At 24.4% G+C, this 16,543-nt stretch overlaps 1 protein-coding gene across 4 annotated transcripts in view; it reads left to right on the top strand.

Annotated features, from left to right (window-relative positions):
• Positions 1-463: 463 nt before the first annotated feature.
• LOC126902243 (inositol-trisphosphate 3-kinase homolog) overlaps positions 464-16,543 on the top strand; it is a 57,642-nt gene continuing 41,562 nt past the window's right edge. The window contains exons 1-3 of one of the 4 annotated variants that reach the window (XM_050679303.1): positions 464-567; positions 643-834; positions 15,197-15,280. In XM_050679303.1, coding sequence (XP_050535260.1) covers positions 772-834; positions 15,197-15,280 — 147 coding nt within the window. In that variant the 5' untranslated portion in view covers positions 464-567; positions 643-771. Of the gene's footprint in view, positions 568-592; positions 835-15,196; positions 15,281-16,543 lie in introns of those variants that run through there. The other 3 variants (XM_050679302.1, XM_050679307.1, XM_050679311.1) reach the window with 3 other exon arrangements.

Genomic DNA, 16,543 nt, shown 5'->3' with positions numbered 1-16,543 from the left:
TCTATATCATTCAGAAATTCCATTTCAAATCAGAATATTAGTATATTTTTTCATATCAAATTATACATTCAGTATCTCTATTATGACTATTTTTATTTAAAGTATCATACGTGAATTTCTAATTTTTTATTTTAATAATTTAAAGAGAACAATTTAGGCAAATTAGCTAGCTAGCAAGTATCTAACGTTTGGCTCAGTGACATAGTTAAGTTTAGATTTTGAGGTAGGGGTATATGTATCATGACCTCTATAAACATTCCAACCGAGCCGTCGTTTTCGCTTATTTACCTGCTTTCAAGCAAGTAAATGACGATCAATTACTTAGCAAAAATATTTCTTTTTTTAAAAGTATTTTATTCTAACATAAAATTTATTTAAAAAACTACCTTAAACCTAAATTATTTTTGTTAACTTAAAAATAATTTAAATATAAATAATGAACTGCGTAAGCACAACGTACACAAAACTTGTTACTTTATTTTATTATTCTTTCGTAACTAAATATTTTTAAACGATATCATTGTTAAAAATTTGTGAATATGAGATAACAGTTGTGTTGGTTATGAGGTAGTACTTTCAGTGCTAGTGATAACATAACATGAACATTTTTACTGGAACTGATCCAAATATTAATGTTTTTAGTTAGTGTTTCCTTCGTACGTTTGTGACATGTGAGTACGTGAAAACTCATTGAATGTTATTGTCTTCTAGTGTTAATATTATGCTACCGCAGAATTGACGTGTTTTTAACATTCTACATCACAAATCGGAATGCATCCGTACAGTGATTTTCCTCCAGTTAACTATTGCTGTCCAACGACCAATAATATTAAAGTAAGTTGTCAAAATTTAACCAAAATTAAATATAGACTAATAAAAGTTATCCAGCGTAGAAGTTGGATAACTTGGAAACTAAGATATGTCTGATTTTAGAGTTAATTGGTAATTTAGAGCAGAGCTCTAGTAACTAAAATATATTTCAGTACCAAAATTATTTTTATTTATGACTAGTAATAACCAATATAAAAGACCTTGGGGTACTTAGTAAAACTGAAATGAAAGTCTTTGATCCTAATTTCTGTTGGATTTATAACAATGTGATAAAAATTTAATATTTGTTTTATTATATAAATTTCAAAATTTTTTTTATTAGTATCACTATGATTAAAAATTTGTTTATTTTTATCAATATAATAAATCAAGATTGTATAATATTTACAATCTACTGAGCAGACTTTATTTTTATTATAGGTTTATGCGATTTTGGTTTTAATTCCTTACTGTTTTTGTAATTTTTATCTTTGAGCTTAACTGAAATGTAAAAAATTAATTGCAAATTTAATTAAGTAAGTTTAATATGTATTTTCTGTGGTTTGTACATTTCTTTATCACAAAAAGAGTCAATGATACTAAAAATGGTCAATTAAAAAAAATATCTGATATCTTTCTCTTAGATAACATATTACACTACCTTCAATAAGTATTTAGGTTTAAAATTTGTGTAATAAGAGAATGAAATAGTAGCTTAATTAACATGTAAACATTTAAACATTCTTCATTAATTAACAATTAGCTGGTAATAATTATTATTAGTATAAAAAACCAAATATCTTTAATATATTTAGTGTTATTAATAATAGATAAGTTTGTATAACATTTTATATTAAATCAAACCCAAACATAAATTGAATATCATAGAGAATAAAAAAAAATTATTTGTTATAGATAATTTTTAATTTACATTATACAAATTATTTGAAATATATCATATTAATTTGAATGATATTGTTGCCGTTAAAGTTTAATTATTATTTTAAAACTAATATATGTATTATCATGTATTAGAGCCATTCAATTACTTACAAATAAATACAATATAAAAATAATAATTTTTTTTTTACTCTTGCTAGGTTGTATTGGAATGTAAATTTTTTTTAATTAAAAAAAAAATTAATTATTAAGATTAGACATAACTAATTTATATTTGAGGGATATTAATAATACAAAAATATTTGATAGTACAAATGTTCCCACATTCATAATGAGAGACTCAATTTATGATATAATTTATCAGAAAAAATAAAGATCTTTATTCCATTTGTTATTAGGATTGAAATATTAATGTCAAAATAGTTTAAATATTATATAATTTATATTTTTAAATATTCGTAAAATACTGTTACTTTTTAGTAATTTAAAGTCTATTATACCTCAACTTAAAGTAATTCTGAAATTATAATTAACAAAACTGGACTTATTTAATTTTTAGTGATTCAATTATCTTATTAAATTTATTATAGCATAAAAAATAGTATTTCAGAGATCAAATCTATTGTCTACTTAAAAGTTTTCAATTATATGTTATGATAACAGAATATTAACCTTATAATTCTATATATTAAATTATGAACTATTATAGTTTATTGAAAAATTATTTATTATAAAAGTTTTAATTATTGATTTAGGTTTAACAATTAAAGGTGATATATCAATATGTATTTCAGGCCTAATATTTTTTTTGAAAGCATATTTTTTGACTAACGCTAATATTTTGTAGTAGACTTTTTCATTTCTATTGCCATACTATCTTAATTTTTAAAAATCAAGATAGTTAAATGAAGCCCCAGAAGTTATTTGCTGGTGTAAAAAAAATTGAAAGTATTTTTGTTTCTATATAATTTTTATTTGTAAGTTTATCAATTTTCTTTACTGAAACGTGAGTTATAAAATATTTTATTTAAAAATGGAGACAGACTATAACTTTCTTCTCTAAATTCTATTTTTTTTTCAACATGTTGGGAATACTTGACTCATAAATTTCGCTTAAAATTAATCAATTTATAATATACTATTAAGTTTAATGAACTTAAGAATTAACAAATTTATAATTCTACAATGGGTGCTTAACATTCTTTTAGTTGTTTTTTAAAAAAGTTATTGTTGTTATTTTTAGCTTCAATAAGAATTGAAAAGGTATTAATTTTACTATGATGTGATCATTTTTTATATTATTTTTTGTTTTGTAACTGTCATTACTTTTACTCAGCTTTCACTAGACTGATTTTTCTCAATGATAAGTCAAAAGATCACAAATCGTATATAGTTGAAGACGTTATCCTTCAAAAATTGAAAAATTTGCCCTCGTTCCCTGTTGATAGTGAATATCCCTCAAAAAATTACGATTAAATGTCGACATTTTTAAAAATTTTTTTTCTAAAAATTGCCATACCTTATTGAAAAATGAACAAATCAAAATAATTCTTTTTTTATATTAAAACCATAGATATTTCTCTTTCATTTTGATATAAATTTTTTGAAAATATTACCATTTATCTGCCCACAGGAGGAATTCAAAATAGCAACTTCTGCACAAAAATTTTAATTTTTCAACTTAAGTTTTGAAAATATTCCGGAAATACTCCGAGCTTTAAACACATGCTAAAATAAAACTAATGTTATACACTCTAAGTTCAAAAAAAAATATTTGACCCGACGACTTATCTTCTATATGAAAATGGTCGCCGTAGATAAAAAGCCTTGCAATTTTGGTGTTAAAATTTACGATTACATATTTTATTTTTTCAACTTCAAATTACTATAACTATTTGAAATATATATATATTAATAAAATTATTTTTTCATAAATATTTTATGTTTACTTCTTTCATTTAATATACATTTTTTGAAAATCTGACTTTTGACCTGACCACATAGAGCATTCAAAATAACAATTTTTACGCACAGATAAAACTTTTTCAACTCAATTTTTAAAAATTTTCCGGAAATATTGACACTTTAATTTAATCTTAAATTAAAACTTATGTAATATACTATACTACGAAAAAAAATTCGAGATATAATAAACATGGTTATCATATTCAAAAATATGCTATTTTTGTGTTAAAATTTTGGGTTTTGTATGTTAATTTATTTTAATATACCTTATAATGCGGTACACTGATTTTCATGAACATTATATAAAACTAATTGACATAGAATCACTGTCAGATATCATCTATACTAATCCCAATTATGCCGCGACCTCACTGTGCTACCGTTTTTGTTTCTGTCATTACATTTTCTTAGCTTTTACATCAAAAGATCACAAATCGTATCTAGTTGTAGACATTGATCTTGAAAATTGAAAAATCTACCACGTTTCCTGTAAATGAGGAAAATACCCAAAAAAAATTACAATTTCTAAAATCGGTTTATTTTCTTAATGTATTTCTTTTTTCATAAAACTGCTAAAATATTTTCAAAAATGAACGATTCAATATAATTTTTTTAATAAATAACTTTTATTTACCTTTTATTAGATAAATTTTTTTCGAAAAACTGACATTTTACCTACCTACAGGATGGATTCAAAATTCAAAACTTATACATAAAAAGTTAATTTCTTAAAATATTACGTAAATACTATGAGCTTCAAATATATGATACATTGATGATATATACTATAAAGTTGTTGTTCTGTCTCTATATTAAAACGGCCACCGAAGTTAAATTAAAAAAACGGTAGTACAGTGGGGTCACGGCACAATGTGAGCGTGGCATAGTTAAGACTAGTATAAATGATATCTGTCAGTGATTTAATTCACTATCATAAGAAACGTTTCGATGCAAATCTGTAGATAGTGTTTAATTTTAAGGAATTGGTGGATTATTCCAAAAGCTACATGATCTGTTATTTTCTTATTAATATCCTGAATGTTCCTGAAAATTAAGTTAAAAAAGTTCTACTTTCTATATGCATTTTCCAAAAGCAAAATTAACTCCTATTTTTTGTTCTACTTCGACTGCCATTAGCAAATAGAAAATAGGAGGTCGGTACAATTTTTTTTTTGTACTTCTAATAATTAAATCTATATAATATTCATGAAAATCAGTGTAGTACCCTTATAAGGTATATTAAAATAAATTAAAAACAATACTAAGAATTTTAACACAAGAATAGTATATTTTTGAATATGGTACCCATTTTCACTATGAGATGATCTATAACTTATAATTTTTTTATTTCATAGTGTAGTATATTACATAAAGTGTCAATATTTCCAGAAAAAATGTTCAAAAATTTAATTGATTTAGTTTAATTTATGTGCAAAAATTGCTTTTTTAAATTTCTCCATGGACAGGTCAAGTGTCAGATTTTCAAAAAATATATATTAAATGAAAGGGAAATATCTAAGGTTTCAATATAAAAAAAAAATTATGTCGATTCGTTCATTTTTAAAAAAGTTAAGGTAGTNAAAGGGAAATATCTAAGGTTTCAATATAAAAAAAAAATTATGTCGATTCGTTCATTTTTAAAAAAATTAAGGTAGTTTTAAGTACCAAAATATTATTGATTTTTTACACAAAAATTACATGTTTTGTTCAATTTTAACGGCCTTTTTCACATAGAGTATAAGTTGTCGAGACAAATTTTTTTTTTTTACTTATAGTCTATAATGTAAGCTTTAATTTAACATATGTTAAAAGGACGCATTATTTCCGGAATATTTTCAAAGATTAAGTTGAAAAAGTTCTACTTTTTATATGTATGTTTCAAGTTTTTAATGCCCTCTGTATATGGGGAAATTGTCCGATTAAAAAAAAAGTATGTTGATTAAAAGAGGTATATATAATGTATTTAGAAAAAAAAATATGTGGTGATACATACATTTTTCGAAAAGTTATAGCAATATATGTTGAAAATATAAAATCGAAAAATGAAAATTTTAACACAAAAATAGCATATTTTTAACTACGGCAGTTATTTTCACATATAAGATTAGTCGTCAACACAAATTCTTTTTTTCATTTTATAGTTTACGACATAAGCTTTAATTTGATATATGTTTAAAGGACGCAGTATTTTCGAACATTTTCAATAGTTAAGCTGAAAAAGTTGAGTTTTGGTAAAAAGTTGCTATTTTAAATCCCCCTCTGTGAGCAGGTTAAGGGTTATATTTAAAAAAACCCATAACAGTGGGGTTGTGGTATATTTGGGACAAGTATATATAATATCTGACAGTGATTAAAATCACTATCATAAAAATCTCTTCGATACAAATCTGTAGACAGTGTTTAATTTAAAAAAATTAATGAGTTATTCCAAAAGCTACAGGATCTCCTATTTCATTATTTATATTTTGATTACAAGTTTTATGATTTAAAAGTGTAATATATTAATAATATATAAATATAAATAATAAAAAGTATCTCAAAAAAAATATAATGATCCATTCATTTTTCAAAAAGTTATAGCATTATAAAGTTAAGAATATAAAAAAAAATTATTTTACAAAAATCGTAATTTTTTATTAACTTTGATGTCTATTTTCACCGTGAAGACAAGTCCAGAGGTCAAATTTTTTTTTTTAAATTAAAGTATATTACATTAGCTTTAATTTAAGATATATATAAAAGTGTCAGACCTTCCGGAACATTTTCAAAAGTTAAGTTGAAAAAGTTAATTTTTTGTGAAAAAGTTGTCATTTTAAATCCCCCCCTGTGGGCAGAAAAAAGGTCAAATTTACAAAAAAAATATACCAAATGATAGGTAAAGACATCAAGCATCTATTAAAAAAAAATTATATTCATATGTTTATTTTTGAAAAAGTTACGGCAGTTTTTAGTAAAAAAAATTTAAAAAATTTCGAAAATTAGGGATTTTTAAATTTGTAATTTTTTTGGAAGTTTCCCCCATTTACGGGGAACGAGGGAAATTTTTTCAATTTTGAAGTGTAATGTCTTCGACTAGATACGATTTGTGATCTTTTGACGTATCGTTTAAAGAAATCGGTTCGGTAAGAGTGGTGACAGACACAAAAAGAAAAAATAATAAATAAGTAAAAAAAAAAAACATATCATAGTAAAATTAATACCTTCTCAGCTTCGCATCGAAGCTAAAAAATTATATCAAATAAAAAGAAAATATCTAAGGTTTCAATATAAAAAAAATTATATTGAATTGTTTATTTTTGAAAAAGTTATAGTAGTTTTAAGAAAAAAAGTGAAAAAAATGAAAGTACCAACATATTTTTATATATATAGAAACCTTAGGAATTTTCCTTTAATATTTTTAATTGCTATATCATACTGTTATGTAATAACAATTTGTTACTTAAATTATTTAAAAAAATATTAAAAATATTAATAAAAACATTTACTTTCAAATAACTACCTAATATATCAATTCTATTACATTACTAGACAATGTTTTTAGAGCGTATCAAAATATTGAATATTATTTTGTTTGGAATTCAATATTTAGTACAATAATAGGGAAATAAAAATTTTTTTTAATAATGATTAATTTATGTATAGCTTATACTAATAATGATTGACATACATTAATAATAATTGACTAACATTCTTAAAATATCGTGGATAATAATTATCCACGATATTTAAAAGTAAATTATTTACTTTTCAAGTAATATTATTTTATGCGCAAAAAAATGTATACAAATGCACATATGTTTTACTATTTGTTTGATTTCTTTACTTTGAGTGTTGTCTATATATATTGTATCATTCTGTATAAAAAATATAAACTACAATAATATGTCATTTTGAATGGTGAAATTGATTAATGATTTAGATAGATTATTTTACTAATATTCAATTTTAATTGAATATCATTCAAGTACGAGATGATTTTATCATTTTTTTCGGGTAAACACTTTACCATTATTTTTGAAAATATGAATTATTAGTTGTTTTAAAAAAGGCGTAATATATTATCTATATATTTTTTAGCTTCGATGCGAAGCTGAAAAGGTATTGGTTTTACTAAGATATGTTTTTTTTTTTTTTGTGTCTGTTACCACTTTTTCTCAGATCTCACCGAACCGATTTCTTTCAATGATACGTCAAAAGATCACAAATCGTATCTAGTCGAAGACATTACACTTCAAAATTGAAAAAATTTCCCTCGTTCCCCGTAAATGGGGGAACCTCCAAAAAAATTACAAATTTAAAAATCGCTAATTTTCGAAATTTTTTCAATTTTTTTACATAAAATTGCTATAACTTTTTTAAAAATAACCGAATCAATATAATTTTTTTTTATATAGATGCATGATATCATTACCTTTCATTTGGTATATTTTTTTCATATGTGACCCTTTACTTGCCCACAGGGGAGGATTTAAAAGGACAACTTTTTCACAAAAAATTAATTTTTTCAACTTGATTTTTGAAAATGTTCCGGAAGGTCTGACACTTTAATATATATCTTAAATTAAAGCTAATGTAATTTACTTTATTATTTTGGAATAATCCACCAATTTTTTAAAAGTAAACGCTATCTAAAGATTTGCATCGAAGCGTTTTTTTTTTATAGTGATTTTAATCACTGTCAGATATCATTATACTTGATCCAACTATGCTACGTCACCACTGTGCCGCAACCCCCCTGTGCTGGATTTTTTTTTTTATAACCCGTAGCAACTCACGCTATTGGGTTTAAATAAAATTAATTAAAATAAATTATTGAAATATTAACAGAAAATATATAATTCGTTATGATTATAATGACAAATTAAAGAAAAAAATAAATTAAAAGCAAGTATTTTTTTTTATACAAGATCAAAAAGTTTATTTTTCACAAGGAATTTTATTACTTTCCTCTGTTTCTTCAGATTTATTGTTAATGACAAGTGATCTCCTATTCCTATTTGATATCGTATATCTGCATATTTCCTACATAAATTGAAGATATGTTTGACTGTTGAGCTAGTTCCACAAGAGTAACATGTTTGTGATAAAATTTAGACCATAACCCAACCGTGGGTTATTCTTATATATCTTATTCTTAGTCTGTTGATAACTACTTCTACTTTTCTAGAAATGTGTTGTTTTTGGTTCAATAATTCTATATGTTTTATTATAGATAAAATCATTTAGTAATTAAATGAAAAAAAAAATTATTCTGTTCTATCCATTATAAGATAGAATATCAACTTTCATACAAATTTATTGTAACAAAATATTAATTTAAGTGTAAAAAAAAAATTAACATGCATTCATGTAGAACGTGGGGCTGTTTAATCTTGCTGTACTGTCAAAATTCAGCCACCAGTTTCTAACAATTGTTGTTTTTAATTAAAAAAATTTGTCGCACTTGAACACACAATTATGCTATACATATCTGTCTAATAATGTTATATGTTCGGGTTTCCGATCGTGGGCGAATGTACACTTATTTTGACATATAGTGTAAATTAATCAATTTGTGTTTTATAGTCATGTACTTTATCGTGTCTGTACAACTTTGATTGCTTTTGTTTGTCACCTTTTAACTATTTTTGTGTGTGTATCTTTTGTCTTTAGTTTGACCGCGCTATCGCTTTCGTACGAATCGTCTGTTATTTGGTACTAAGTTAACTGCAAAAAATATGTTACAAACACGATACTTAATAAAATCTTATCGATAATATCTTGATATTATCTATAACATGTATTTTGCTTTCATTAAGTCTTATAAGTTGATGTGTATTTTTAAATTGTTTTTAGCCGTATTATAGTAGTGGGGTGAGTTGTACACTTAAAAATCATATCCAATTTGTTAAACTTCTAATGTATTAGGTTGAATGATGATATTTTATCTTTTAAATTTTTATCTATAGAGATTTTTTATTATATCGTAGAACGTGTATTGCATTTAATTAATGCAATACACGTCTTAGGTGTATTAGATTCATTTCAATAATGTTTTTTTATATGATCTTAAAAATTCACTTTGTATTATTTTACAAACGATTTTTTATATGTGGCATTTGTCGTGTGACATAATTTATTTTAATTTCTAATGAGTATCTTGTTGTAAGAAAAAGAAATGTCATGTTTTCTAAAATGTTACAATTAGTGCATATTAATACTAAAAATTACTATCTGAACTGTATTATATTGAAAAACGTTTGTTTTTTAACTTTCACTGAAATGTTTTCAAACATAAGTTCAGTGTTACTCCTTTTATTTGTATAATAAATAGTAATCATAAGGCCCTAAAACTACCTAAAGATAGTTTTTTAGTTAAAAATATACTTTCTAGTCAATGATGACTTTTTTTACGCATACTTTTTCACCACGAGATTGTTGAGTACCAGATTGCAGGGCTCACAAGGCAATGCTGTTTGAGTTAAATGGTAATATAGATATATTTGATAGAATTTTTTCAGAAGTTTTATAAGATTTAGTTGTAACATACAAATTTTCTCTAATTCATTAAATTTTGTTTAAAAATAACATTAATTTCAATAAACTGATTTTTACTTATAATTAGTACCACATCTCACGTACAATTGCAATAACACATTAATATGTGAACATAATAATTGATTTATGTATATTCAAATTACTTTTACATATTTATACATTTTATACATAGTTCTATCGAGAAGTCGGTGCTTTAAAATTTTAGTCACATAGAAGTGTCAAAAAGTTTACAAGAAGACTATTATGTCCTTGAACGAAAAATTCCTTTCTCAATGTATCCTATAGCTATAATTTTACTTAAATACTTAAATTATCAAATTAAACCTATTCTTATATTTTTTAAATTAATTTTCATAATCTCAAATAATCGTTATTCTTATTATTATATATTATCGTTAAAATATCAATAAGATTGACAATTTTTTAAAAGAAAATTGTTCCTTCTTAATATTACACTTCTAACATAATATCATATAATATAATATAGTATAAAAAATTACATATTCTCTATTTCTCTTTGATTAATTAGTATATTAAACATGTTTGAATTATTTATAATAGTAATATTTTCATGGCTATAAATTATATGCATTTATAAATTTTAGCTTAAATGGGAAGCTGAAAAGGTATTAATTTTACTATAATGTACATTTTTTTTATATATGTTGCCACTTTTTCTTAACAATCACCGAACCAATTTCTTTCAGCAATACGTCAAAAGATCACAAATCGTATCTAGTCGAAGACATTACCCTCAAAAATTGAAAAAAATTCCCTCGTTCCCCGTAAATGGGGGAAACCTCCAAAAAAATTACAAATTTAAAAATCGCTAATTTTCGAAATTTTTTTACTTAAAATTGCTATAACTTTTTTAAAAATAACCAAATCAATATAATTTTTTTTAATAGATGCTTGATGTCTTTACCTATCATTTGGTATATTTTTTTTGTAAATTTGACCTTTTTTCTGCCCACAGGGGGGGATTTAAAATGACAACTTTTTCACAAAAAATTAATTTTTTCAACTTGATTTTTGAAAATGTTCCGGAAGGTCTGACACTTTTATTATATCTTAAATTAAAGCTAATGTAATATACTTTATTATGAAAAAAAAAAATTTCGGACTTTATTTTGTCTTCACGTTGAAAATGGCTACCGAATGCTATTATTGTGTGAAAATTCTCTATTTTATTTTTTTACATTTTTAACATTATAATACTATAACTTATTGAAAAGTATATAGATCAACATAATTTTTTTATGAGAAATAATATTTTTTAATAATCACTTTTTCATTTGACATACTTTATCTTAATCAGGATATTAATAAGGAACTAGCAGATCATGTAGCTTTTGAAATAATCCACCAATTTTTTAAAATTAAACACTATCTAAAGATTTGCATCGAAGCGTTCTTTTTTTATAGTGATTTAAATCACTGTCAGATATCATTATACTTGATCCAACTATTCCACGTCACCACTGTGCCACGACCCCCCTGTGCTGGTTTGGTTTTTTTTCTTATACTGCCATAATTTTTTGAAAAATGAACAAATCAATATAACTTTTTTTTTATATATAAATTCCTATAGATTTACCTATAATTTGATATATTTTTGTGTACTTTTGACCTTTTACCTGCCCACAGGGGGGTTTTAAAATGGCAACTTTTCCTAAAAAATTAACTTTTTCAACTTAACTTTTGAAAATGTTCTGAAAATACTGCGTTTTAAACATATATTAAATTGAAGCTTATGTTACATACAATAAATTAAAAAAAAAAAAATTGTCTCGATGATTTATCGTCTACGTGCAAACGGCTGTTATAGTTAAAAATATGCTATTTTTGTGTTAAAATTTTCGATTTTATATTTTCATCTTAAATTGTTATATAGTTTCTGTTTCTAAATACTTTATAAATATCTCTTTAATCAGACAATTTCCCCTTGTATAGTGGGCGTTCTAACTTGAAATTTATACAAACTTGAGTACCTTTCAGAGTCGTAGCAACTAATTATTGCGCCTGGGGGGAAATTTTTAAATGCAATAAAACTACAAATTATAATAATAAATGAATTATTTATAGTCCAATGAGTTATCCTATCGAACTATTACCATACACAAATTTAAAATCTTGAGCAATTCAGACATTTTTCAAATCGATCTTTATTTTATTAAGAATTTGGTCATAAACTTAAAACTTATATTTTTTTAATTAAAAAATTTGTTGAACTGTGTCGAAGAATATTATCATCCGTGTATACATAACTTAACGGCGTCAATGCCAACTAAGCTATGCGCGGCGCATGTTACACATTTGGTTAAATTATACACTTGCATAATTCGTATCTTAACTTCTTTATACATTCCAGACATGTTGCAGCATTATCAACACTTAGTTCTCTGCAATTACTTAACCTTAAATTATGTTTTTTCAATTTTTCTATGACTTCTAAAGCTAGTCTTTCGCTATTTTTTTCATGGCTCGATAAAATTAATAAAAATCTTCTTCAATTGAAACAGTACCGTTAGAAGTGTACACATACCTTAAGATAATTTGTTCTTTATGAAATGCATAGGGTGTAGATTCATAATTGAATAATATTTTAATTCTTTAACAGGGTTTAATCTTTTTCTTTAGTTGATTTTCCAAGAACGAAAATTATTTAGTTTTAAATTTGTGGAGGAAAATAGCTAATAATATTACTTTTAGCATTTACTTCTTCAATATGCTTTGCCAAATTTGGATTATAATGACCCAATAATTCAAGAGTACTAAAAAATATTTCACAATTAGGTTTTCTAAGTTTTTTGTCAGTATCTCTAAGAGCAAGATAATTTTTTGTGCAAAATAAAATAATAGAATATAGTTATACATAATAAATGAAGTTAATCTGTTTAAATGAATTAAATAACACTAAAATTTGTGAATTTACAAATATAAAATGTACTAGTGAGTTTACAACCATGATTGAACACTAATAACTTTTTTTTTACTTGTAATAAAAAAATAATGACGAATAATTTCTAAGTATCACGTCATGAACTATATACTTAAAAAAACGTGAATATTTTGCTTATATCTAATTAGTTTGAACATCAGATAATTGGTTATAAATATATTTATAGTGGTTTCGGTGAACTAATTATTTGATTAAGAAGAATTTTTTATAATATAACGCCTGATGCGTTTAAAGAGGTATTAATAGGTTTTGTGTTTTGTATTTATTGATTAATAACTATGGTAAAGTAAATCTTATTATTTTAAATTAGATTATGGCTTTATTTTTTAAGTAATCTGGTTTAATAATATTTAAATAAAATAAATAATAATAATGGTAGTGAAGGCTAAAATGTTTGCTAATAATACGTTTTCTTTCACTAAGTCGATTCATAGTTAAAATGGACAATAATAATAACAATGAACATAATATGGAATATAATATTATTTCATTATTTTTCATGATTGTTATTTACAATTTTTTACTAATATATGATTGATAACAATATTATTTTATGCCGTATTATTATCATTTTATTTAGAATTTCACAATATCCTCCAAGTTCCAGTTATATTATTGATAGAATATAAAAAATACTCCGTTAGGAGCGCCAAGTTAAAATACAATATTTATATAAATATACTAAATTCTCAGTTATTCAGGAATAAAATTTTATTTTTTTCATATATTTTATTAATTTGTTATTTAATTGTTCTTTGAAGGGTCTTTATTTAAGTTTTCCTCGTCATTTAATTTGAATGATAAATATTATTTGTATCGTTATTTAGTGAAAAATACTAGAACAATTTCCTTTATTTTATTTTAAGTTTAATTTATTCAATTTTATTAACACGTGCACTACTATTGTTATATCAGCAATAGTAGTTCTCAAGGTGTTCTATATTTCACGTTACTTTAATCGAAAACATCGTCTCGTGCTCAAGTTTTATAGATTTAATCTTAATTTTTACATCATATAAGTTCAGTGCAGAGCTGGCAGAGAGCTTTATTAACTCGTTGGTTCCTCCTCACCCTTTATCATCTCAAAAAACATTATTTGTATTGACTACGAACAGGAACTTAATCCCACAACCAAATGCAAACTATATTAAATTTGTATTTATTTTATTGTATCATTGTTTTTAACCGCATAATCGTTATCTTTTCGATTTATTATATGAAATGTTTGGGCGCGCATATTGTTTTAAGTGGTAGTATATTTGATAAATATTTATGGCTTTTTTAGCGTCTGCCTTCTTATACCAAAGGATATTCACTTTTCTGAGAATCGCAATAGCTGTGGCGCAACTTAACATCACTGTCATTTTCGGAATATATTGGAAAAACAATAAAATGTGAATAACCCAGTGACTGAATTCACACTAGAATGTTGTTAGGTTTTTGTAACGCGACTGTCTGTTTTCGTGTTTTTAATTATCTCTGGTTTCTTAATCATTTTTCTGTATTTTTCTAATGTGAAATTTAAAAATCTTTATTTTAATATGATTTTAAACGATAACCTATAAACAATTATACAATAATAATTATTATAATAATTATAATTGGTAGTTGAGTTTACTACTATTAAACATATTAAAATGTTTTCTTGATAATATTAATATCAGGTGATCTTCTAAAGAGAACTAGAAATTTGTCCACTCCATAACCACAATTTTAATGGAATAACGTGTGTACAACTCCAATGAACCAATCACAGAGGTGGCTAATACCCGTTTTTGCAGTTTTAGTTACATGACGATAGAAACAATGGCTTTTTTTATAAATCGTTTTTGAGTCGATGTTATTTATGTTAACTAATGATTTTCAATGGAATTAAAAAGTTAAATTTTAATCGTTCCAAAAAACGTTGTAAAAATTCACTTCACTAATTTACAATTCTAATATTTGCTGAGATCGCATTTTTTGTGGAAAAGATAATTTAATAACAGGATTTTTCATAATGGTACTATGTGTTTTTGGCAGTCTATGACTATGGAGTCAAGACGTCATTGGCATCAGTTTTGGCGCCCTGACCATTGGTATCGCAGAGACGAAATATCTTTACAGGTAACTGAACTATTGTTATAATAATGATAATTAGAGAAGCATAGTCGAAGGTGTTATTGTTTAATTATTGTGTCATGTTTGCTTATAATATGTTGTTGTATTAAGTTTATTATTATTTTTTTTTGTTATTAGTTAAAGTTAATTTATTCCAATTTTAATTGGATATGCATAATATCTAGATTTCTTTAAATAATATTGAAATAAAAGTTGTTTTCGACAAAAAATAAACCACATCATTCTTATAACATTAAATAGTGTATTTGTAGCAAGATGAATATTTCAATTTATTTGAATAAATGAAAATATAATATCATTTCTGTGTTCCTAGTACCGTGTACATAGTCATATAGAACAAATATAATTAACAACATAAATGGAAGATTTAAGCAACATTATACAAATAAATATATCTTGCAGTTATGATCTGCCATAATCGTAGTAAATATTTTAATTTATAATTGTTTCTAATGATTAGCTTGAGAACGTAAAAATAAAACAATTAATTGCTATGAAATTAATTAAATTTCAAAGTGCAAATGGACAAAATCCAATTACTTATTCCATGACGTATCTTTAAAGTGGCGACTTTCGATTGTTCCCTACCTCCATACATACACATAAATGAATACTATTTTGAGTTTATTGTACTTTTCTAAGTTGCAACAAGTCTTCGGCCATCTTCGACCATATGTGCACTTGTATATGAATATTGCTGTAAAGAGGCAATAATAGCAACTGCAGTAGTTAAAAGATACACATACACACACACTTGCTATTGCAATGACGTCAATAATGACCTTATGACAGATGCGGTCGATATGACTGTCTCTGTTCCCACTCACCGTATGCCCACAAAACGTTATGTACTGATATGGGTAAAGAAGTTATTTCACAGGGAGTATCTCTTTAATCTGCATTTATAAAATAGACATATTTTATGGTATCATGTACTTGGTTACTATTTTTTTATAAATATTAATCACTTATTTCAGATGTGTGATTATATAGATAAATTATGATAATTATAATGCCTATTGTAATTTTTATAGTTCTAACTATATCATTTAAGTACTTGTTACAGTGTAAAAAGTGCTTAATTAAAATTCACAATTATATTTTCTATGATTTTTGACAATTAAACACTTTTAAATATTCATAATATTTATTTATACAATAAACATAAATAATGGCTTATAAAAATAAAATATATTTGTGGAGTTGTTATAATTATATATTTTTGGTAAAATATAATTAGGTGTATTA

The sequence above is a fragment of the Daktulosphaira vitifoliae genome, unplaced genomic scaffold, assembly GCF_025091365.1.
Source record: "Daktulosphaira vitifoliae isolate Bord-2020 unplaced genomic scaffold, ASM2509136v1 Scaffold_3, whole genome shotgun sequence".
Taxonomy (NCBI): domain Eukaryota; kingdom Metazoa; phylum Arthropoda; class Insecta; order Hemiptera; family Phylloxeridae; genus Daktulosphaira; species Daktulosphaira vitifoliae.
Note: the sequence above shows the minus strand (reverse complement) of the source record. Positions and strands in the feature narration are given on the sequence as shown.